A 23,531-nucleotide genomic window follows, 5' to 3' on the forward strand; every position below is an offset into this window, starting at 1 on the left:
CCCATCTTGAAAACAACAACAACAACAACAACGAAAACCCAAAACCAAGAGTCTGTTTGGGCTGGAGAGATGGCTCAGCAGTTAAGAGACTGCTGTTTCAGTCAATTCCCAGCACCCACATGGCAGCTGACAGCTGTCTGTAATTGCAGTTCCGGAAGATCTGATGCCCCCAACACAGACATAAATGCGGGCAGAACACCAAAGCACATGACGTAAAAGTAAACGAAGGAGATTGCCATACGAGGTAAGGGGTTTTACCAGGGCATATTCACACCAGCGTGTCATGGAGTGTTATATGCAAGCTCTCAAGGGTAGCTATTGATTTGGTCCTGAAAACTCTCTTGAAGGAAAGCCAAGTATTCACGTATCTGCTGCTCTTTAGGGGGGGGAAACCCCCGTATATTTGTTTATTCATGTGTGTGTTCGTTTGGGTGTGTGGGGACGGCAGAGGTGGAGTCCATCCTCCCTCTTCATCATGTGGACTCTGGTGATCACGCTCGGGTCTTCAGGCTTGACGTTGAGTACCTTCGCCATCTTGCTTGCCCAACTGCTGTTGAGCCAGAGGACTTAGAAAGCAATTTTGTTGGTGCTACACAGGTTGCAAAGTAATGAGCTGGAGTTCAAGTCCAGGTCTTTGACTGCAAATTGATCGTCTAGTTAGAGCGTCCGTGTTGCCTCCGCTGGCAGCCACCTGTCTCGTCAAGGTTTGGTCAGGCTAGAAATAGATCTAAGGATGGAAAGAGGGGATAGGCTTGGAGGAACCACAAGTATTTGTTGCTAAGGAGCAAAAAAGAGGAAGAAAGCAAGAGGCCTGGCCTCTGGATATGGCCTTGAAGTAAAGTGTTCTGGGGGAGCAGGGGTGCTGGGTACCACTGACTCTATCCCTCCTTGGAGTTCAAAGGGATCTTTGCTGCCTGCTGTCCTACAGGATGAATCCAGCTGTGGAAGCTAGGGAGTAACACAAATGGTTTCACATCCTTTGGTGGAGGGCGGTGAAAGGAGGAACAGTGTTTGCATCCGCTGAACATTTGAAATCATAGACTTCCTGGGCTGATTAGAATATTTCTGAGCAAATCTCAATTTTATGTCTCTTCCTTAATCGCCCCATACCACTCTTCCCTTTCAACATTAGCTCCCACTTCCTCAGGGTCCTTCTTCTCAGCCCACCCTACCCCCAAGTTCTTTCAAATTTCTGTTTCCACGGTGCGTGTTGGTAAGGGGCCGTCTTGAATAATCGCCAGTGGTTTTTCTCCACACTGCTGGTGCCACTGAGGATTCAGCACCAGGCTGAGGAGGACCAAGGGCTGAGATTTTGCAGCTGGTTTTGTGAGTCACTATGCACTCTGAGAGAGCACCCACCCACTGGAGGCAGCTTAGCTTGTGGGAACCCAACTGGAGGGACTGAGGCTTTCTCAGTGGCCTTGTCAGTGTGCACAGCAGAAGTGAACAGCCTTGAGTTGAGGAAATTGTGGCTGGACAGGCAGGGAGGTAGTTCTGCTGTGTCCTGCTGGCTGTTAGCTGCAGAGTCTAGACATCAGAGCACCTGGAGGAGACAGGGGCCCCTTAGCCTGCTCTGTTCTGTGGGGATGTTGCAGCAAACTGTCCTGTTGTCACTCTTCCTGCTCCTCAGAGCTCATCAGGGCCAAGGTAAGGATCCTTGTGTTGATGTGGGGTGGGGCCTGGTATGGACTCATGGGGGCCTGAGTGTGTGAGGGAGATCAGAACTCAGAGCCTCTAATCGTGCCATCTACCTAGTCACCTGGGACACAGGGAGCAAGAGGAGAGACTAGAGAATGTGGTCCAGGCCCCTCAGGCCATTGTAAAGTGCTTGGAGTTTAGTCTGTGTGAAAAGTGTGGAAAGTCAGGGTGATGTGTGCCCTATGTTTCTCTGGAGCTGTGTGTACACTAGGTTTCTCTGGAGCTGTGTGTGCACTAGGCTTCCCTGGAGAGAAGTGGCCATTAGCTTTCCCTGGAGCGATGTGGGCATCAGCCTTCTTCTTTCTTGCTCTAGGAGCACCAGCCACGGCTTTTTTTCTTCATCCCGTCACAGTTTTGCCCAAACACCACCTTGTCATTGTCACTTTCCCCCACTGAATTCAGGTTTTTGGTTGTCCATTCTGAAGAAAAGGATGGGCTGGGAGTTTTGAGGAGTCCCTGGATGCTGTGGGTCTGGGTGAGGTAAGGTGTTGAAAAGAAGGAAGAACAGGCGGTGTCATGGGTCAGCCCTGGGGTTGCTGTACTTTGCGTGGGTTGGGTTGAGCCTTGCATTTCTCACGGACCAGTTTCTAATTGTCACTGTGCTGGAGGTGACCCAGGGAGGCTCTAGCAGGCCAGACTGTTTCACACTTCTGGTCACCTCACCTCCTCCCAAACAAGGCGTGAGTGAAGAAGCAGCTTCTTCTTCTTCTTCTTTTTTTTCTTTTTTTCGGAGCTGGGGACGGAACCCAGGGCCTTGCGCTTGCTAGGGAAGCGCTCTACCACTGAGCTAAATACCCAACCCTGAGAAGCAGCTTCTTGAGGAAGAGATTTGGGCTCGGGACTCAAAGGGACTCTAGTTCTGCAGAACTCACCCCAGGGGCAGCCAAATGATACGCTGACAGACAAACCTTTCTTACTAAAGTGTGACATCTGCACATAGATGTACGTGACAGTGGGTTGCTTCCTGGATGACTTTGGGACAATTGTATGCTCACGTCCAGTCATCATCTATTGTCTTTTCCATGAACCTAGGCAATGTTCTCACTTCAAATCTCAGCTTAGTTTTCCCCAGATGTAAGTGGCGTCCCATGGTATGGCCTCCTGGCTTCTTTTGCTTGACATGTTCATGAGGTTTGTCTACGTTGATAGCTGTAGTTCATCTCTTTACTGGGAGCTGTGAGTCTCTGGATGCCTGCGGTGAGATAATACTATTTCATCCCAGCCTCAGGCCGTTCTTCGCTCATTCTGTTATAGACGCCCATTCGGACTTTAACATGGTTCCTTCCACAATAATGCTTTCCTAACACGCCACAGTACACTTCCAAGGTCCAATCGTGGGAGCGTATGTTCTTAGCAGGTGTTGTCGAGTTCAGGAGTTTTCAGGAATGCTCGAGCTGTGTAGTACCCGGGATTTCAAGTTGCCTCAAGGCGACTGGCTTTTTGTTCTGAGGGCCCGTGAACAGGAAATTGCAATGGTGTGGAGTCCACAAAGCAAAAGGTCAAAGCCAAGGGTCCTGTGGCTTTATAACTTCTTTGATATTTTGCACAAAATCCCCATAGCAGAGCTACAGAGTTGAATTAATTAAACAGATTCATGGTGGCCTTACTATGTTATGAGAACTAGGTAAAATTTTGCAAGGAAACAGTTGAAGAGCTGGGGTCGATCTTTTTTTTTTGTTTGTTTTTTTGTTTTTTTGTTTTTGTTTTGTTTTTGAGATAGAATCTCACATATTCCAGGATAGCCTGAAAGACAGAACTTTGGTCATGGGAGGCAAGGGTCCAACTAACTAAACTATATCCCCAACCCTGGATTTCACCCATGAAAATCTTCCAGTCAGAGAAATAGGTGTGTACAATACCAACTCCAAGGGAAGGCAGAAGAGGCCCTGACAGTCATGGTACATTGAAAGGAATCTGAGAGGATGCTGGATTCTTCTAGGTGGAGAGACAGGGGAACTGGCTTACAGTGGTAAGAGCTCAGAAAACCGAGTACAGAGAACCAATCCGGGCACAGAAAAGGCCTAAATAAAAGCAAGAAAAGAAAGAGTTCGAGTGAGAGGCATAGTATGTAGTTGCCTTGGAGAAAGCAAATACTTCAGTGGACTGGGGATAGGAAGGGACACAGCTGGGGCAGTTTTGACAGACAGGAACAGTCAGCTTGCCCACGAGAAGGAGAGGTGGTGGTCAGTCAAGACAGGGCTAAGGAGGAAGTGGCCTGTGGCCTCTGCAAGAGACTCATTGTTTTGTAAGTTTGCTTTAGCTGGTCCTGTTCACTTCCCAGCATTGACCCAATCTCTCTTGTCCCTCCCCCAAACCTGGTTACCTATGCCCAACTGAGACAAAAAAACCCTCAACATCCTTTTGCAGGCTGGCAGGATTATATCCCCACTCCCACCCCCAATCCATCCCCACCCCCATCCCCGTTTCTACACCTAGCCCCTGGCCCTCTCTCGGGCACTCGGGTCTCCCAGCTTCCGGTGAGCAGAGGGTCTAGGCTGGTGACCCCCCTGCTGAGTCAGAGGTCCCCTAGACCATTGTTTTCTCCTTGTGCTCACCCCACCAAGCTATACTAGAGTTTATCAACTGTCCTCACTTCCCTAAGCTGCAGTACAGTCTAGCAAACTGCTCCCATTCTTCTTCTATAGACTTAATATTTTACCTCATCCGTTCTTAACCACCGGAAAAGAGCCCCCAAGGCTATGAGCAGCAGCAACAGCCTTGGCTGTGGCGTCCCTGACCACCGGAACTGGCTGCGGCCACTCCCTTCTGAAAGGCAACCCTGTGTAGGCGGTTCACCTCTCTCCCTTTCACGCTCCCAGCGTGCAAGAACTTGTGAAGTTATTCTCCCTTTCTCTCGTTATCTTTTCACATTAGCATTTCTTTTTTACTCCCTTAAAATGTCTGCCTCCCTGGGATGGGAACGAGGGTTTTCTGTCCCTCACAGGTCCCGCCTTTCCTCTGTCTTTACTCAGGCTCCAGCTGCTAGGCTCCTGCAAGAAGCTCAGCTCACCCCAACTCCTTTCTCCTTCCACTAGACTGTGGAGACCTGAAGGAGAAAAGCCCAGCAAAGAGCAGGCATAGATTCACAGCCTCTGAGCTCAGCCGAGTTCCTTTCTTCCTTCGAAAACATTAATTTATTCTTTGAGGATTTCATACAATGTATTTTGATCATGTTCTTTCTTCTTTCCCAACTCCTGCCAGACTCTTCCATATTTGCCAACATCCCCACCTAACACACACACACACACACACACACACACACACACACACACACACACACACACACACACACAAAGTGTTGGTCAGCTACTCTTGAACACGGGTCCTATTCTGGAATGTGGTTAATATATCGTCTCCTGGTAGCTACAAATTGTGAATAGCTTCTTAGCTATTGGTGGGACCTGGGTCCGCGCCCCTCTGGGAGTCCCCCACCCCAACGCGCTCGTGCCCTGGTCTGCAGTGTCTTTTTCTTTTCTTTTTTTTTCCGGAGCTGGGGACCGAACCCAGGGCCTTGTGCTTGCTAGGCAAGCGCTCTACCACTGAGCTAAATCCCCAACCCCGGTCTGCAGTGTTTTTATTCTCCCCGAGGTTGCAGGTGTCTGAAAACCTTTCAGAAAATGGAAGCATGGTTAGGGATTTTTTTCAATCCTACCCACAATTTCCCGGTGTCTCCTACCTGGTCTGCTCCTGCACACAGTCCCTTGGAGAGAGTGTGGTTGCTACCTCCTGTTGTTCTGTTTTTGGCCAGTACTAGCTTCCCACTCCTAGTTAAGTTTTCGCCCATCTGAAAAGCCCAAACCAACAACTGTCATGACACCTGTGGGTCCGCCTAACCTTCCCACCCTTTCGACGGTCTTGTTAGGTCGGGCTGATCTCAAACTTGCTATGGGTCTGGGGATGGCTTTGAACTTTCGGCTTATTTACCTAAAATAAAATACAGGGGTATAGTTTAGTAAGTGCCCTCAGTACAGCGTAGCATTAATAAGGGCTACAGATCCCATACTTTATTTATTTATTCAAATTTTATTTTATTTTATTTTATTTTATTTTTTTGAGACAGGGTTTCTCTGTCTAGCCCTAGCTGTCCTAGAAACTCACTCTGTAGACCAGGTTGGTCTTGAACTCAGAGATCCACCTGCTTCCTCCTCCCAAGTGCTGGGATTAAAGCTGTGCGCCGTCACCGCCCAGTCCCACACTTCATTGCAAAGAAGTTACAGCCTCGTTAAGGATACTGCTTCTTCTGCAGAGTCCATATTTAACTGTGTGACAGTGGAGAACGGTGTTCTCTGTGGGCCTCTGCTCTGCTGCTGGCTACACAGTAGTTTACTATGTTTATCTGTGGTACTGAATATTTTTTAGACGACGCATCCTTAGATATTTGTGCTACCTCTTACAGGTTTTTTTTAAGGTTTACACCTTAAAAATTAAACTCACGCTGTTTATCACTCCACTTTCCAAACATGTTGGGGAAGGCTTTGCTGCAGTCATTCCTACACCAGTGTTGGCACCCGGCCCGTGCTGCTGCTATGCCTGTGGTGCCCTCTTCCTTACTCCTTTCTCCCACTAGGCTGACCCTGAGGCTTTCTTCTAAGGGCAGTGTCTAACCACTTGCACTGAGTGGCCACTTCTAATACAGTGGCACGAATGAGGAAGGCACGCTATTCCTGTGTGCCAACATCATACCGTTGTGTCCTGACCTGTACTGGCTGAAGGAGCAGAGGTTGTAAGTAGTTCTGGTAGCCAAGCTTGGTAGTGTAGGAGTCACCAGGTGGTACTGTGTGGCGGGACTAGGGTCCCTGAAGAGGGCCCAGTAGAGGCCATTGGTGAAAGTGCAGCTCAGTTGTAGCAAGAGATGCCAGGAGTTTTGAGATGGCAGTGTCATTGGGATGATCACCGAGGACAGCAATAGCAGTGGAGTGGAGTCAGCCAGAGCCTAGAGGACAAGCTGTGTGTGCTTCAGAGGGCAGAGCTGGAGAGGTGACCCCAAAACCCCTTGGAGGAGCCCAGAAGATCGTGACAGAATCCCAGATAACTGGACATGGAGTTATTTACACTGTTGGAGTTTGGCTTTGCTTGTTCAGATTGTGACTGTGCCCAGGTTCTTTACTCTTGGAGAAAGTATTTAACTTAATTTAAAATTTTTTAGGAGCCCACAGCTGAGAGACGAAACCTTTAAAAGAGATTTTTGGATCTTGAGGAGATTATTTTAAAGAGAGTGAACTTTTAATGTATTTGAGTTTGTAAGGACTGTGAGACCTTTGAAGTTATTATGATATTAATATCATAATGGTAATTATTGTGATGCTAATACAAATATACCATCCTGGGGATAAGTGAGAAAGATCTAATTGAAAAGTCATATGCTTATGTGTAAAGTTGACAAGGGTCAGTTGTAATAGCTGCTTTATGTCAACTTCACCCAAGCTAGAGTCATCAGAGAGGAGGAACCTCAAATGGTAAAACACCTCCAAGATCCAGCTGTAGGCAAGCTTATGAGGCATTTTCTTAATTAGTGATGGATCCAGGAGGTCCCAGTCCATTGTGGGCGGTGCCTTCCCTGGGCTGGGGGTCCTGGGTTCTATAAGAAGGCAGGCCAGACAGGCCATTTGGAGCAAGCCAGTAAGCGGCACCCCTTTATGCCTCTGCCTCAGCTCCTGTGTCTAAGGTCCAGCCCTGCTTGAGTTCCTGCCCTCGGTGCTTTTGATAATGGACTATTATTATGAAACTGTGGAGTGAAATAAGCCTTTCCCTGTGCTTTTGGTCATGGTGTTTTGTCGTAGCAGTAGTAACCCTAAGTAAACCGTGACCCAATCAATGCTCCTGATAGCTCCATTCTTAAACAGAGAAATGATAAAAATATTGCCTACAGGTGTAGGGAGACAACCAACTGTTAACAGCCAGCACTGAGCAACTGAGACATCCTCTTACAGTCTTCTGTTTTAATGGCTCCCCTTTCGTTGATCAGGATTCCATTTCTTATTTAAAATCCTGCCCCGCCCCGCCCTGCCCTGCGGATTTGTATTCTATGGCAAGCACATCAGGGTCTTTTCTCAGAATCTTTAGATTTGGCACTGCTGGCTGCTCTTGGCCTTGTTTCCTGTGAAATACCCAGGACCCATCTCTCGTCTCAGCCTTATGTGGGATGGAGTTTGGCTCCCAAAGCTTTCGGCTCAGCTCGAGGCTGACGAATTGCACATCATCGACACAGCTTCTTGTTGACTGGACCTCACTCTTGACTCTTCATGTAGCTGATATCGCTGGTCAGTCCTGGGTGCCTCAGATCTTCCCTTTCATCACCTGTTATCTGAGAGGAGCACATCTATCTTCCCGTGTGTTGACCAATCAAGAACCCTCCTCCGACCCACTCACTTAGATTAGTCTCTACAGTGTTATCTGGTTCCTCCCCCTCTTCTCTACCACAGCATACAGAGTAACGTCATGCTTCTAGGAGTTGAAGCCTTATGACACATGTCTATTTCTTTACCAACGCTGCTGATCACACAATCAGATGTCTCACTGATCCTGGTTATTTTATCTCTGATGTTCTGCATAGGGGAAGAGCTTGCTCTCCCTCGCTCCCACCACAAGGACTGGGGTTTAATTCCCATTATTGAAAAAAAAAGTCTGTAATAGGTTCATGCCCTCTGCTTGGGTCCTTTACCAGAGAGGATTTAAACTCTCTGATTCGTGTCCTGGAAATGTTGTTCTGATAGCCCCTTCCGTGGCTAGAGAGCTTTCTGATTTCTCACTTCTCAGTCAGGCACATGCTGACATGGAGGCTTTCCCAGACCAGGCATCTAAAGAAACGCTCATGCTATTCCAAGTGCTCTGGTGTTACCTTTTAAATTAAAATGCTTTAAAAAAGAATTTAAAATCATAGGCACTCAGGCTTCTCTGAGAAGTCTTGTCTTAATTTTCTGCTTGCTAACAGCATGCACCCCAACGGAAATGTGATCTTCGGGGGTAGGGTGGGGTGGGGGAAAGGATCTTGATTCTCTTCCTCACCCCAGTGCCCATTGCTTCTCAATGTTTCCCCTCAGTGGACATGTGGCAATGCCTAAAGACATTTTTGTTTGTCATGATTGAGGCTAGGATACCACTGGCATCTAGTGGGCGAGGCTTGGGACGCTGCTAAATGAGGTATAGCACAAGCTTCCTCCCAATACCCAGGTGTTCTTGGGTCCTGAATATTAAGGGCTGAATTCAGCCAACCCTGTCCTAGAGCAACGCCCAGCATAAAGGGGAAATTTGTCGCCCTCTTCTGGCTTCTTGGAGTAACTGCATTCATATGCCCTCACCCACAGGTAGATCACATATGCGTTCACATAATTTTTTTTCTATTTCCGTGGCGAACGTCACTGATATTCTGATATGGCTTGCATTAATTATTAATAATAATAACTCTTCAAACCCAAGGATGTTGAATGTCTTTCTATTCTTTTGTTCTTTCCAACATCTTTCATTTCGTTATGTACATTTCCTTATGGAGGTCTTTCACTTCTTCTTTTTTTTTTTTTTCCTTTTTTTCGGAGCTGGGGACCGAACCCAGGACCTCGAGCTTGCTAGGCAAGCGCTCTACCACTGAGCTAAATCCCCAACCTCTCACTTCTTTAATTATATTTATTCCTAGGATTATTTTTTGGTAGCTACTTAAAGTTTGCTTTTTTTTTTTTTTTTTTTTGACAGAAAGGTGACTATTTTTTTCTTGATTCCACTTTCACGGGAAATTTTGTTTTAACCTTTCACTTCCAGGTTATGCATGTCCTTAGAGATAAGGTGTGTTTCCTTCCTTTGCGTGTTCTCATTCTCTGTCTCTGTCTCTGTCTCTCTCTCTTTGTATCCCTCTGTCTTTTTCTCTCTGTCTTCCTTCTTTCCTTTTCGCCTTCCTTCCTTTTCCCTTCCTCCCTTCCTTCCTTTTTTCTCTTGTTTTTTCCTTCCTTCCTTTCTTCCTTCCTTCCTTCCTTTCTTTCTTTCTTTTTGAGACAAGATCTCATCTGTCTGAGGCTGGCCTCAAACTTGTTATGCACCCAAGGGCAACCTTGAATTCCTGATCCTCCGGCCACAACCTCCCGAGTCTTTGGATGCACATTTTATGTAGTGTTTGGGTGTAGGGAACCAGTGAAGTCCTGACTGAGTCCAGTTCTGAGCCAGTGTGTATTGCTCGACATGAGCCATGTTGAAGACCCCTGAGAAACTGGCAGAGCCTTTGTTTACCCCGTGTCATGCTGTTTTGGTGAAGTCAGTCTGTGAGAGCTAACCTGGGCCATGCTTGAGTTTCACAGCTTCAAGGACCTACACGGCTTCAGGGATGCGTGAGGACCATGTCACAGCTGGAGGGGATGTGGGCTAAGACACACATCTGGCCCATCAGTGCCTAGGTCTTCATTGGATGCAGGGCCTGTCTGTGTGTGAGCTTTGTCCACATGGGCAGTTTCCCCTCAGCTCTGGTTGTTCCTATGACAGGTCTGTCACTGAACTCTAAGACAAGCCTACTACCTCCCCTCAGCTGTTGGAGTCTTATTTCCTGCCCTGCTACCTGAAGTTACAAGAGAGAGGTGGAGCATTCAGCCTCTCAGACTAATGTAGTTCTGGTAACTCAGTCTGTGGTGGGTATTGGCTTGGTGGTAGGAGTTGGGGGCTCTGCAGCACGTGTGTGGGTTTTACCACGTCAGGCCTGTTATGTGGTTTCAAGCCTAAAGCAGGAATTTAACTTATTCACTCTCACATGGTGGAGACATCATGCTTTACACTGGACTGATTGGAGTTGGGGCGCATGTGACATGGACAGTGGTTCCCTCCTGTATTTGTCTTTTGTTATAATTGGGCACTGTGGTCCCCACTGGATCTTCTTAGGTTTTATCAAGGTAATTTGGTGTGGGGAGAAGATACTGGATGATCTTACTTAGCTGCCATCTTGTTCTCCCTCGGTCTGCCTTTCTTTTTAATGTGCTACATTGTTAAGAACCATGCGTTGGGCTGGAGAGATGGCTCAGCGCTTAAGAGCACTGCTCTCCCAGAGGTCCTGAGTTCAAATCCCAGCAACCACATGGTGGCTCACAACCATCTGTGATAGGATCTGTTGCCCTCTTCTGGTGTGTCTGAAGACAGCGACAGTGTATTTATAATAATAAATAAACCTTAAGAAAAAAAAGAGCTCTTGCTCTTACTCATCTCTTGCCTCTACTCTTCTCTGCTCTGGTGCCTTCTTCCCTGTCCCTTCTCGCCCCATTCCTCCCCCTTCCCTCCATGTGCTCATGGCCAGCCTCTGTTCCTCCCCTCTTCTACTCTTCTTCTCTCATTAAACCTCTCCATGTGGAAAAAAAAAGAACTATGTGTGCAACCATCTCTCTCTTTACCCTCTGACCCCTACTCCTCCCCACTGTAGTCTCGTTAACTCAAGATTGTCATTTTTGTTGTGTCCAGCCTCTGGATGGCACCCTGAGGTAGCCATCTAAAGTCTACCACTATGTTATAGCCTAGTCTACTACCACCACATTCATTAAATCGCATCTTGATTCCTAGGGAGGGAAGTGCAGACATATACCTGTAAGGCACAGTTTTAGCATTTTGGTGGGCACTCTTGCAGAGACCAATCAGGTTCCTAAAACAATAGCAAACATTAACCATTAGTGAGCATTGCCCACAGTGCACTGTGCTAAGTGTTCTGAGAGGACTGTGAGTCCGGCTGTATTTTAGAGCACAAGGCCAGCTGTGAAGTCAGCATTGTTTTCATTGGGTCTGGCTGTTCAGGGTTCCTGGAAGTCACTGTTTGGCCATGTGTGCTTTCCTCAGTAGTCAGGGAGTCAGGCTTTCTTTTGCCTCTGTGACAAATACCCGGAGGAACAAATTTCAAATGGGGAAAATTTATATTCGGCCTATTGCAGAGTTTCTATTTGCCCTTTTCTTTTGAGATGAGGTCTCATGTAGCCCAGGCTGGCCTCTGATTTGCCATGTAGCTGAGGATGGCCTTCAATTTCTGATTCTTCTGCCTCTACCTCCCGAGTGCTGAGAGTACTGTTGGGTGCCACCAAGTCCTGGTATTAAGAAGTGCTGAGGATTGAATCCAGGGCATGCTAGGGAACATCTCCAGCCTTATGTCAGAGGCCATAGTCGATGGTTGGCTTAATTCTGTGCCGTGAGACTATGATGAAGCAGTGTCATGGTGGGAGGATGTGACAAAGGTACTCACCTTCTAGCAGCTGGGCGGCCGAGAGACACAGTCAAGAAAGGGAAAGACGTAGCCTTGGAAGATGTGTCCTTAGTGACCCACTGGCCAAGCCCCATCTTTGTGTAGTTGATTGATGAAGTCAGTGCCCATGAGCCAACCACCTCTCAATGATGTCATCAGCTGAGGACCAATCCTACAGCATATGAACATTTGGTGGGGGGGAACTTGGCAGCCAAGTTACAATGGGGTGGGTCACGCCAGTAACGTGGTGTTTCTAACTTTGGTGGATATGAAATCATTCTCTAGGAAAGCAGGGGGAAACATGTCTGTCATTCCAGCTCAGTAAGGTAGTGAGCTCATGGCCAGCCTGGGCTACTTAGTGAGATCCTGTCTCAAAATCCCAAAGGAAGGGTCTGAGGAGATGGCTTAGTGGACAATAATAGCACTTGATCTGAAAGCAAGAAGACCCGAGTTCAAATCCCCAACACCCATTAAAAAGCCAGCCTAGATCAAACAAAGAGGTTCAGGTTCGGTGAGAGATCCTGTTTCCAAAAATAAGGCAGAGGTCCAGAAAGCTGGCTCAGTAGGTCAAAATACTTGCCTCGTAAGTCTAACAACCCGAGTTTGATCCCTGGAAAACACACACACACACACACACACACACACACACACACACACACACACACACACACACACACAAATACTAGCACTCCTAAGGGGAAATGGGAGGCAGAGACAGGAGCCTCACCTGGAAGCTCACAGGCTAGCCTGGAGTACACAGAGTAGGAGAAAGGACAGGAGGAACCCTGCCTCAAAAAGGTGGGAGGAGAAAAATCAATTTTTGAAAGTTCTCCTTTGGTTCCCAAATGTGTGCTAGAGCCTGAGTGTGCCCCCCACCCCCATACACATAATGTGGAGAGCGATAAAGACTCTTACCATCCACCTCTGGTCTCCACATGCACAAGTGCATGCACCTGCGCGCACACGCACACATACGCCACAGTAAATTATGTTAGAAGAAAAAGCTGAACCAAAATCTCTCTCTAACACCAAATCAGTTGTTCATCATTTTGCTGTGTAGCTGGAGTTATTTACTTAAGTATTTTCTTTTTTTAAATATATATAATCTATTTTTATTTTATGTTCATTGGTGTTTTGCCTGATATATGTCTGTGTGATGGTGTCGGATGCCCTGGAACTGGAGTTACAGACAGGCATGAGCCACCATGTGGTTGCTGTGAATTGAACCCAGGTCTTCTGGAAGAGCAGCCAGTGCTCTTAACCACTGAGCCATCTCTCCAGCCACTACTTAAGTATCTTCTAACACAATTCCTTACTTATAGAAGTGAGGCTAAGACCTCCATGGGGTTCTTGGGAAGTTAAGTACTGGCAACACATTTGAAACTTGTCTGTCATATAGACTCAGGAGATTCTAGTTTGGGGCTGGAGGGATGGCTTAGCAGTTCAGAGAGCACACTGCTCCTCTAGACAACCTGAGTTCAGTGCCTAGCACTCTTGTAGGACAGCTCACAACTCTCTCTAAACACCAACTCTAACGAATATAGTGCCCTCTGCTGGCCGCCTGGGCACCGCCCTCACCTGTACAAACCAATACACAGACACACGTGCGTCTACATATGTAAAAAATGAATCTTCAGAAGAGATTTTAGCTGCCATTGTTGGTCTGTGAGTTCCTTCCAACTAGACGGTGGAGCCTGGGACGTGGAGAAACAGACGGGTCTCAGGGTTTCTCCTCATACTCGCTCCAGGTCCTTAGCCTAAGGAAGTGACGGGCAGCTGCCTGCACTGCTCAGGTCTCATACCCTTTCAGTTACCTGCAGCCAAGGTTCTCTTTTCTAGGTTGTGCAGGTTCTTCTGAAGAAGTGCTTGGTGTCTCAGGAAAGCCTGTCCGGCTGCGGCCTTCCAACATACAAACAAAACATGTTTCTATTGAATGGAAGAAGAAGACAGGACATCAACAAACTTCCCACATCGTGACTTGGAACACTTTGGATCCCGAAAGCCCAGTTGTGTGTTGTAGTGATATCTATGGTTTTGAGTCTGAGAATTTTGCTCTTAGTATCAAGTCAGCTAAGCTAAATGACAGTGGTCACTACCTGCTGGAGATCACCGACCAAGGAGGAATAGTGTGCACTAAAAACTTCCAGATTCTTATATTTGGTGAGTTTTAAGCACTGTCTACTCTGTCCCTCTGATTCCTGTAGGATTTGCATTTCCAGAACTCTCTGACCAGAACCTCTGTTTCCAGATCCTGTTGAGACACCTCACCTGACTGTCCAGGGGTCGCTCTGGGCTAACGGGACTTGTCAACTGTCTTTGTCCTGCTTTGTGCCCAAGGATGACAATGTGAGCTATGCTTTGTACAGAGGGAGCATGCTGATCTCGAATCAAAGGAATGGCACCCACTGGGAGAACTGGACTGATGCCAGCAGCCTGCACACATATACCTGCAATGTTAGCAACAAGGCCAGCTGGGCAAACCACACCCTGACCTCCCCGCAGAGCTGTCAGAGTGTCCCTTCGAGTAAGTGGGGGCACTTTGGCCCACAGCAGGGATCCTACAACCAGATTCACATGAGACCCAGGTATGAGGTCACATGGCCTTCTGGTCTAGTGCCTTGGGCCTTTCCTCAGAAGGTGCCTGGCCTCTCAGGGGCACAGGCCTGTCTTAGTCTGGGAGGACTTATCTCTTCTTCTTTTACTGGAAATAGTAGTTTCCTTCCTTGCAGGGATTCCTAGTTGTTTACTGATTGTTGTGATGCCCTGAACATTGTCCTCCTAACTGGAGATATTGGAGACCCAGTTTCTCCTGTCTTCTCTCGAGCTGGAGAGGTTCCTGGGAGGTAATAACCCTGTACCTTGTCCGTGGGGGCCGCAGGAAAATGCCCAGGTACTTAGGAGAGTTCTGCATTTATTGCTCATCCTGAGTCACCTGAGTCAAGGTTGTACTGCTTTTTATTAGATAAAGGCTTAATACGTTATCGGCATGGCAATTATAAGAAAACCAATCTAGTTCCAACCCAACCCAACGCACCTGTCTTACTTCACAGACATCACCCTACTCAACCTACCAAACTTCCTCAATAGAATTCTACCCACCTAATCCACCTCACCAAACCCAACCCAACCTATTCAACCCAACCCAATCTACCCAGCCCTCTCAGCCCAATCCTACCCACCCAACCCTACCCAAACCTCAGAGTCTCTATCCTTAAATTTGTAGCAGAAAATGTGTATAGCTCCTTACTTTGGCCTTGGGTTTTTCTACCATGCTAAATTTAGCTTCATGAAGTGTATTTTCTTATCACGTGATCAGGTACATCTCCCCTTTCTCAGAGGAGAAAAACACTGAAAAAGCAGAAGGACTAAGTCCTCAGAAGCTTTCCCTGGAGCACCCTTAGGTTCTCACAGGACTGGACAGGACTGAAGTATTTCATGTGCCACATTCAGGCCTGGATTCTGGCTGCAGGTCTACCTTCAGTCACTTTAGGCATAAGGACACTGGCATGGTGTGGGTGAAGCTGGCTAGAAAGAGCAGCCCCATCGCGTCAGTGTCCTGAGTCACTGCTCCACACCATGGCCTGTGCCTCTGAGCTTCCTTCCTTCGGTGGCAGATCCCAAAGTGAGTGTAGTTTCCAAATTCTGAGCATGCAGCCAGAGCAAAACACCCAGTTCTTAGCCGCCAGAAGCTTGGTGCTAAGAGAACCAGGAGTTCCTCCTGTAGGAATCCTGAGCTAGGATCCCTCTGTGGAATTAGAGACCTGAACAGGATTAACTCATAGTGTAGACACTGAAGGAGAAGACAAAAGTAATAAGCTCACTTAAAGAATCTCCCTGCCAATACATTTGCTTAAAAACAGTAAGTTACACAAAGGAGAATGCTGTGCAAGTGCCACCTTCCCCAGGAAGTTCAAAGGAGATGACTGTGTCCTCTCACAGCTGCCCATTAGGCTCCTTCCCCATACCTTGCCTCTGCTGGGAGGTTGAGAGAAGATGACCCTGGCTGATATGGTAGTTGCTCTCTCTGCCTTATCAGAAAAAGCGCACTTCTGCCAGACGGGCAAGGTGACTGTGGTTAACAACTGCCGCGGAAAAGCATCTCTGGCCCATCTCAAGATACCTAAAAATATCTTTTCATTGGAAATGCCCCCAAAGAACTCAACTCGCAGTTTCTGTCTCTGTAAGATGTGTTTAATTATTCCAAGTTTCCGGGACATAAAAGAGATTTGCAGGTGAAAGCGCGTGTAAAGATGTCATGTTATAGTGAGAACTGTGAAGAATCTCTGCTCAGAACCAGGACCAGTTCCCATCGTGCATTTGCCAAAATGCGTTCCACTCTATTATTTAAGAACTTTTCCTTAAGAGGTGGGCCAACAAAACTAAGTTCTTCCTGGGTAGTGAATGATCAAACAGGAGCGAGGGAAGGCGTAGTAACAGGAACACTGGTTTAGGGGCCTCGGTCATCATGGCTTATTATTTCTGTAGTTCTTGGATCCCAGGTAGATTAATTCATTTCTATGAGTTTCTATGTTACACAAATGAGAGTAATAATCAGAGATCCGGTAAAATCAAACGAGATAATGTTTATGAAAAAGTCATTAGTGGACACCCGTGATACAAAATTCTTTGCGGTTCTCCTCCTCCTCCTCCTCCTCTTCCTCCTCATCTTCTTCCTCCTCCTCTTCCTCCTCATCTTCTTCCTCCTCCTCTTCCTCCTCATCTTCTTCCTCCTCCTCCTCCTCTCCTCCTCCTCTTCCTCCTCCTCCTTCTCCTCCTCCTTCTCCTCCTCCTCCTCTTCTTCTTCTTCTTTTTCTCTTCTTCTTTTGTTTGTTTGTTTTGTTTTTGTTTGGAGGTAGTTTTATTTGACATCCAGCAGGTTAGCTCTCATCCACATTGATCGTCTGTAGATTTTTGAATGTGGTAACAGTCATGTAAGTTACCATTGTGTAGAGCTTGTTTGCTGAATCCTCGTCCTCATAACGCTTTTTGGACAAATGTACTCGGATATGGTATGGAACAATCCTTATTCCCTTGGCCCAGATGGCTTTATTGATCCTGGTGTCAATGCGCACATCTGGAGTCCCCATTTCCTTCATGGCAAATTTCCAAATTTCTTTGAAAGCCCTGAAGCTTTCCTGAAGCCCACTCCATGGATGCGCTTGTGAATGTTGATGGTGTATTTCCGGGTCAACACCTCGTCAATGGCAGAACGGCCCTTCTTCTTCTTGCCACCCTTCTTTGCGGGAGCCATTCTGTTGGGCCCAAGTTGGAAAGGTTGCCGTTCTCTTCTTGTTGGTTGGATTACCGATCAGCGTCCACGGGTGACACAGGAGGTGAATGTAGAAGTTCAAATGAGGAAGAACCAGGAAGGAAAAATGGAAGGCTTGTAGCAGTGGGTCTGTGGTGAATGTTTGCTGCATTAGAACAGTAGGTTGATGAAATAGTTGCGGTACAAGATGTTTTACAGGTTCCAGATCATGTAATTAGCTCTCAGAAGCAGGAAACATTATCTCCTTTTTTCAGGTGAGGTGAGTAAACAGTGCCAGTCTTCTGGAATTTATAAGCTGGACCAGTCCATCACCCAATTGAGGAGGAGTGATAAGGGTGATGGACCCCCTAAGATGTGAGGAGACAGGCCGCATGAGAGAGATAGTTCAATCCCTTGGGATAGTTCCTGAAGCTAATGGAGGGGCAGTGGGTGCTCAGTCTTCTCACCTTCTGTGTCCCTCAGAATTCAATTATCTGCCCTTTGTGGTATCCATCGGTATCCTCGTTACCTTTCTTCTTGGGGCCATCGCTTGCTTCTGTGTGTGGAATAGGAAGAGAAAGCAGTCACGTAAGTAGACGGCTCCTGAAGGGATACTGTTGCTTGGGGTATCAGGTGTAGTGAGTTGACCCTGAGTCCATGGGCTATACGCTATACACAGCATCTTCTTTTCCTGGGAAAGGTGTTGGGATATGTGTGAATACAGGTTGGGGAGGGCAACCAAAGTCTACAACCTCCCGTTCACAGTATCTGTGGTGGCTTGAGAATATTTACAGCATGGTCCCCAATAATGCTGAGTTATCTAGGGCACTGGGTTTGGCTGGTGACTTCCTAGCTTGGTAGAGGATATATGTCATGGCCAATGGCTCTATTGTGTTCTTTATGCATTCTGGCAAGAGCATTAACCTGCCTAATTTCTAGAGCCATTTTAAAGATCGTGAACATTTTTGGTGGAGGTGTGACTTGTGAAGTGGAATCCTGGACAGGAAACCTTCTGAAGGTTTCTGAAGTTCTAGTCTTTATTTTCTTCCTCACACAGAGTCCATCGCTAAGGAATCTTTGACCATATATGAATACGTCAAGAACGCACAAGTCAGCAGGGACCAACAAGGACATTTTAGGGCCTCTGGATCTTCCTCAGATGTTCGGGGAGATGAGAGGGAACAAAGAGAATCGGACAGACGTCTTTTCCAGGTGATCTTGAGATATCTTCCATCTCTTTTTCTCCACCAGTTTCCTGGCTCTGTCCAAAGAGGAAAAGGAGAAAAGAAACAGAGCAGAGAAAATGGAAATGAGGCAGAAGGGGCATCATGGTGCTGTACTTAATCTGCCCAGGGGTAGAACTCAGTAGAAATCAATAGCAAAGGGCAGAATGTGTCTACTACTGTCTTCCCAGACCGCATCCCAACAACTTCCTCATTCCAGCTCAGTCTTACCTGCTTGGTTGAATGCTAGGATGAGTGCAGCCTTCATATATTTATTGTCTGCAATGCTATAGTTAGGACCTACGTAAACTGTAAGGGATTTGTGTTCAGGGCCAGCTTTCCTTTGTGCATTAGCCAGAGATGATTCCACCCTATTATTTAAGAACTTTTCCTCAAAAAAGTGGAGCAACAAAATGGGGCAGTATCAGGAGATATTTCTGGAGACAATTCACACCAGTTTAGACGGGAGAGAAAAGCAACAACTTCCTGTTGACTTTCTAGCTGCTAAGAAGGGCCAGTGTTTCTCTGCTTCTCAACTTCTTCTGGAGAGCTCAGCTTCTGAACTCTCATGGCCTTCCTGACACTCTTGAGAGCCCCATTAGGCACTATGTTTTTGGGGACATGCAAGATGGACTACTTCCCTCTCTAATTGCCCATGGAGCTGGCATGAGAGGAGGAAAGCAGAAAGGGCCATGAGTTCCTTGTTTGGACCAAGTTCTCACTCTGCATTATAACTTCTTTGGGGTAGGCCAACCATGAAGCCTGGATCTAGAGAGGGGCTTTACGAAGGCTACGTCTTTAAAATGTTATTCCCTCTGAATTTCAATGTCCTAAAGAGGAAGGGTTCAGACCACAAATCTGAGAAGAGCTCTGGCCACTGTCAGTGGTTATGTTGGCAGCTTTCACTCAAAACTCAGCAGAGGCAAGAAGGAAGTTCCATGTTGTTAAAGAGAAGGAAGAAACAGGAAACCTGTCAGGTTGTTGATTCTTGGGTTGTTCCTTGCTGGTGGTCCGCTGTCAATCACTCTTCTTCCCATCCCTTCTCTCATTCTGGGTTGTTTGATAATGAGGCTCTCCTCCTGGAGATCCCTTCTTTTGTGATATCTCTTATTGCTCAACCCAAGCCTAGACAGAAATTATTTTTATGTCCCTTTACTCTTTTCTGGGCAGGAGCAGATGGCAGAGCAGAAATCCCCTGAAGATGGAGGCGCCATGTACTCTAAGGTCCAGTGTAAGGTACTCTCCAGCCTCTCTAACCCATCCCATTCCAGTCTATGGGAGTTCTTAAGCTTCACATAGAACACACCATTGAATGGAGAATGAGATGATGGTGTTCTCTGGGGCCCAGAACATGGCCACAGGTGCTTTAGCAAGTTGTTTGAAGTGCTCAGTACACTTAGAGTATCCTGACAGTGATCTTTATTCTTTCAAACCTAGCAGAGGTTGAAACCCAGACAACCAGGTTGTCTGTAGAACTTTGTTACAGGATTCAGCTTATGCTTTTTCTCTGACTCAAAGAACTGGAGTCCTTGTACTGATTATCCTAATGGTCCCATCAACAATTATCTCTACTAAAGAAAGAATAGATGTGGATGTGTCTTTTAAAAATCTTATTTAGACTTAATAGTAATGGCCATTTTCTTAATAAATCTCACTTGACTGTCGTCTGATGTCTACAAATGAGGAAACCAAGACTCAGGTTAACTGATGCGTTCAAGGGCCACGTAGCTGAATAGTAAGAAAGTTGAGCCAAATGGTTTCTCAATTTCCATTCTTCTTCTTCCTGCCACACCTCCAACTCCTGACAGTACAGAAGTCCATGAATGAGTTAGAAAGACATTCTGTAATATTGGCGGATAACTTCACTTCATTGATAACCAGTGTCAGGTGTTTCTCTTCTGAGGGAAAATGCCTGGTGATAGACAGCAGCAGAAAGTTTCTGATAAAAACCTTCTCTTCCTGCCATCTCCTTCCCACCCTCTCCTCTCCTCCCTTCTCTTCTTCCCCGTCTCTGCTCTTCACCTCTCAATTGCTTTTTCTCTCCTCCTCCCTCCCCTCCCCTCTTTAAGGACCAAGTCCAGGAACAATCAAACCCTCAGCTTTTTGGCAAAGTTGTATCACAAAGAAATCCACCCTAAGAGTGGTCAGTACCTGCCTGTTCACTGGCTTTAGCCACGCTGGGTTCCTGAGAGAATAATTTGAATAAATCTGAGGAAGAACCTTGATCTGGGTGCAGAATGAGAATGAGATTCTTCCTTTGGAGCTTCTTACCAGGGAGAGGGTTGACTGCCTGCCATGAAGAACGTGTATCTCAGGTCTAGGGAAGGAAGACTTTACCAGACGGAGCCATGGAACTGTTAAGGAAACTCTAGAAAATTTTGGGCTTGAATTCTTCTGTGCATCGTTGTCTTCTCCCTTCTCCTCCTCTTTCTCCTCAGTCTTCCTTTTTCTCTTACCCTCCTTCTCCGAATCTGTAACCTTGTTTGTGGTAGAAGGAACGTTCCTATTTTTTTGTTTTAGGAATAACATAAGGGTCAGGAAATAAAATATATAGATAGACAAAGTGTACAACAAATAGTGGTGATCGTTACTAACAGTAAAGTGGACCAATGTCAGTCTCTACTCCTAGCCATCCCAGGCTTCTTCTCACTGATGACCAGAGCCCCTCACAGCTTCCACTTAAGCACAGTTTTAAGCACAGTTGCAGCAAAGGATTATGCTCGATCTATATTTCTGAAATACTTTTTTTCCCTTATTAGCCTTCTGCTTCCACATCACAAGAAAAATGTACAATATATTCAGTAGTTGAACCTTCCAGGAAGGTAAGAACTCTATTCTTCTGGAGGGTTTTGTTCATTTTACGTGTGTGTACTCGAGTGTGTTTGCAAGTGTGTGCTTCAGAACATGTGTGTATACCCCACTGAACTATATTTCATTCTGTGTAGCTGAGTACCTTAAAAGATTATATCTGAATGATAAGGGACTAACAAGGAGAACTGTTTTTCCAATTCTGCCTGGAGAAAAAAAGCATTTCTGAAGTCCAGAGAACAGTGGAATGTAAGAGTTTCTTAGACGTTTTTGGTGGTAGGTAAAGGCTAGGAAGAGAAAAGCAGCATTTGGTACAGAAGGATCCCAGAGCTGTCTCTAGGACAGCAGATGTTAAGGCAAGAGCTACTGGAGGTTTCCAAGGTAGGGGCTTGCATGCACACTGCAATAGCACACATGCTCATACACATATCACATGTGCAAAAATAAAACATTCTACATACTACTCAAAGCATAGCTAATGAGTCATAAAACCACTGTGTCTAGGGTCTATGCTGAGGTTAGCATGCATGTATGTGCCTGAGCTGTTTACATTAGAAGAGGGGTGTGGCAATGATGCAAAGGTTCAGGTGGTATTTATGTTAGGACTGCCTGAGGGACATGTGCTTATATGGGTAAACAGGAGGGATGTGGGTGTGTGGATTAGAGGGCTGTGTGGGTATGGGGTACTAAATTCTGACGTTAGGTCAGGGGGTCACGACATAGGCTAGAATGCATTGTGCTTATTTGGGTGCCAATAAGTACCACTGTTGACCCTAGGGAGTGTTTTCTCTTCAGGATCTGGCATGAGAGTCAGGAGGAGTAAGGCGTCTCTTATCCTAAACTTAAAGCCTCTTAACCCTCAATTTTTAGTCTGGATCCAAGAAGAGGAACCAGAACCCTTCCTTAAATTGCACCGTGTATGAAGAGGTAAGATTCTGGAACTCTCCTTCACACTGGGTTTAGTGTCTGTAGACTCCTAAGATCCAGCCAAGAGGATATACTTACAACAAGGTCACCCATACAACCTTGCAGTTGCTGGGATTTTAGGGATCCTGCGTGAAGACACTGAGGTGCCAGAAGACTGAATGTCTAACTCAAAGTCATATCATCTGTGAGGCATGGGTTCTAAACTAGGGCTGTCCCTAAGCTCATTCCCTGGTTGTGTGTTCATGTTAAAGGATATATGTGGGACATACAGAGGAGGATCAGGGAGGAGAAAATAAATGACTCTAAGGTATAAGACAAACTGGGTGCATAAATCGCTTCATGCTGTAAGGTAGGTCTAACATAGCCACAACCTTCAGTTGTTCCTTTCAGTGCTAGGTATAGAACCCACAGCCTTGGGTGTGCTAACCAAGTTATAGCCCTGTTTCCATGCTCACAGTTTATATCCAGAGAAATTAAGGCACAAAGCGCACCCCAAGTGTTAGCCTCATAGTATAATTGAAACGCCTAACGTCTAATGTAAACGTCATCTTTAGTCAGAAGGGAGGAGCTGTGTGGTTGCCTACGGGGATGTTGGAGGATATCTTAGCTCCGCAGGGGTATAATGCTAAGAGTTGCAAGGGAGACTGGATGGCCAAGGCAAGCTGGGGGGCCGCAAAGATGCATGGGGAAAAAAGTATCAGAACTGAACAGGAGAATGGATTCAAGTCCTGCCTTCACTTCACACTCATCACTGGCCTTGAGGGACATGTTATACCGCTCTGATCTTTTTTTTTCATTAGTGTGTAACATGGGAATAGACAACCACACCCTACGAGGTGAAGGTTTGAAGTGTCTCCCTTTCCCCTGCAGATTGGAAAGCAATGGGTCAAACCTCAGAACCCTGCCAGGCTGAGCCGCAGAGAGCTGGAGAACTTCGAAGCTTATTTCTAGCTGTTGGAAGTGGTCTCATCCTGTGTTACACATCAGCATTGACTTTGGAAGGGAGAGCATCAAATGATGATGAATCTGTCTGTGTCTGTGGACCAGCTTCTAGGCTGGAGAGGATGCCGTTAATTCGTGGTTTTATTTTATTATTTTTCTTTTTAGATAGGATCTGACATAGCTCAGCATGACCTGAATTTGCTAAGTAGCCAAGGACGACCTTAAACTTTTGATCCTTCTGCCTATGCTTCCCAAGTTTTGGAATCACAGGCATGTACCACTGTAGATGGCTTGGAAACAATTTCTAATAGCCACTGTATGATCAAGTTTGTTAAAAAAAAGTCCCCCAAACTTATAGATCAGATAGGAATGGGTAGAGAGGTTGTATTGGCCACATTCTGAGCCGTTATAACCTATGATTTATGTTTTATTTTATTTTATTATCAATTGTATAATTTAAAATTATACACCACTGTATAAATGTGAAGTAGATTTC

General features: G+C 46.3%; 1 protein-coding gene across 6 annotated transcripts; it reads left to right on the top strand.

Moving 5' to 3' along the window:
• Positions 1-355: 355 nt before the first annotated feature.
• Positions 356-23,531, top strand: Cd244 (CD244 molecule). 6 transcript variants are annotated; one of them, XM_039091416.2, is made up of 9 exons: positions 682-1,647; positions 13,727-14,047; positions 14,136-14,411; positions 17,619-17,723; positions 18,193-18,347; positions 19,535-19,594; positions 21,118-21,180; positions 22,037-22,093; positions 22,964-23,531. In XM_039091416.2, the coding sequence occupies exons 1-9, from the start codon at positions 1,587-1,589 to the stop codon at positions 23,042-23,044; spliced, it is 1,179 nt and encodes a 392-aa protein (XP_038947344.1). In that variant the 5' UTR covers positions 682-1,586; the 3' UTR covers positions 23,045-23,531. The 6 variants fall into 6 exon arrangements, with proteins under 6 accessions (XP_038947347.1, XP_038947348.1, XP_038947344.1 ...); NM_001419604.1 differs by having other exon boundaries at positions 1,532-1,647; positions 19,529-19,594; XM_039091417.2 differs by lacking the exon at positions 19,535-19,594.

The sequence above is a fragment of the Rattus norvegicus genome, chromosome 13 (assembly GCF_036323735.1).
Source record: "Rattus norvegicus strain BN/NHsdMcwi chromosome 13, GRCr8, whole genome shotgun sequence".
NCBI lineage: Eukaryota > Metazoa > Chordata > Mammalia > Rodentia > Muridae > Rattus > Rattus norvegicus.

Coding starts and splice junctions, on each gene's coding strand:
- Cd244 (NM_001419604.1), top strand. CDS start 1,587: ATGTTGCAGCAAACTGTCCTGTTGTCACTCTTCCTGCTCCTCAGAGCT. Junction 18,348..19,528: donor CGGACAGACGTCTTTTCCAG/GTGATCTTGAGA, acceptor TTTTCTGGGCAG/GAGCAGATGGCAGAGCAGAA. Junction 21,181..22,036: donor TAGTTGAACCTTCCAGGAAG/GTAAGAACTCTA, acceptor CTCAATTTTTAG/TCTGGATCCAAGAAGAGGAA.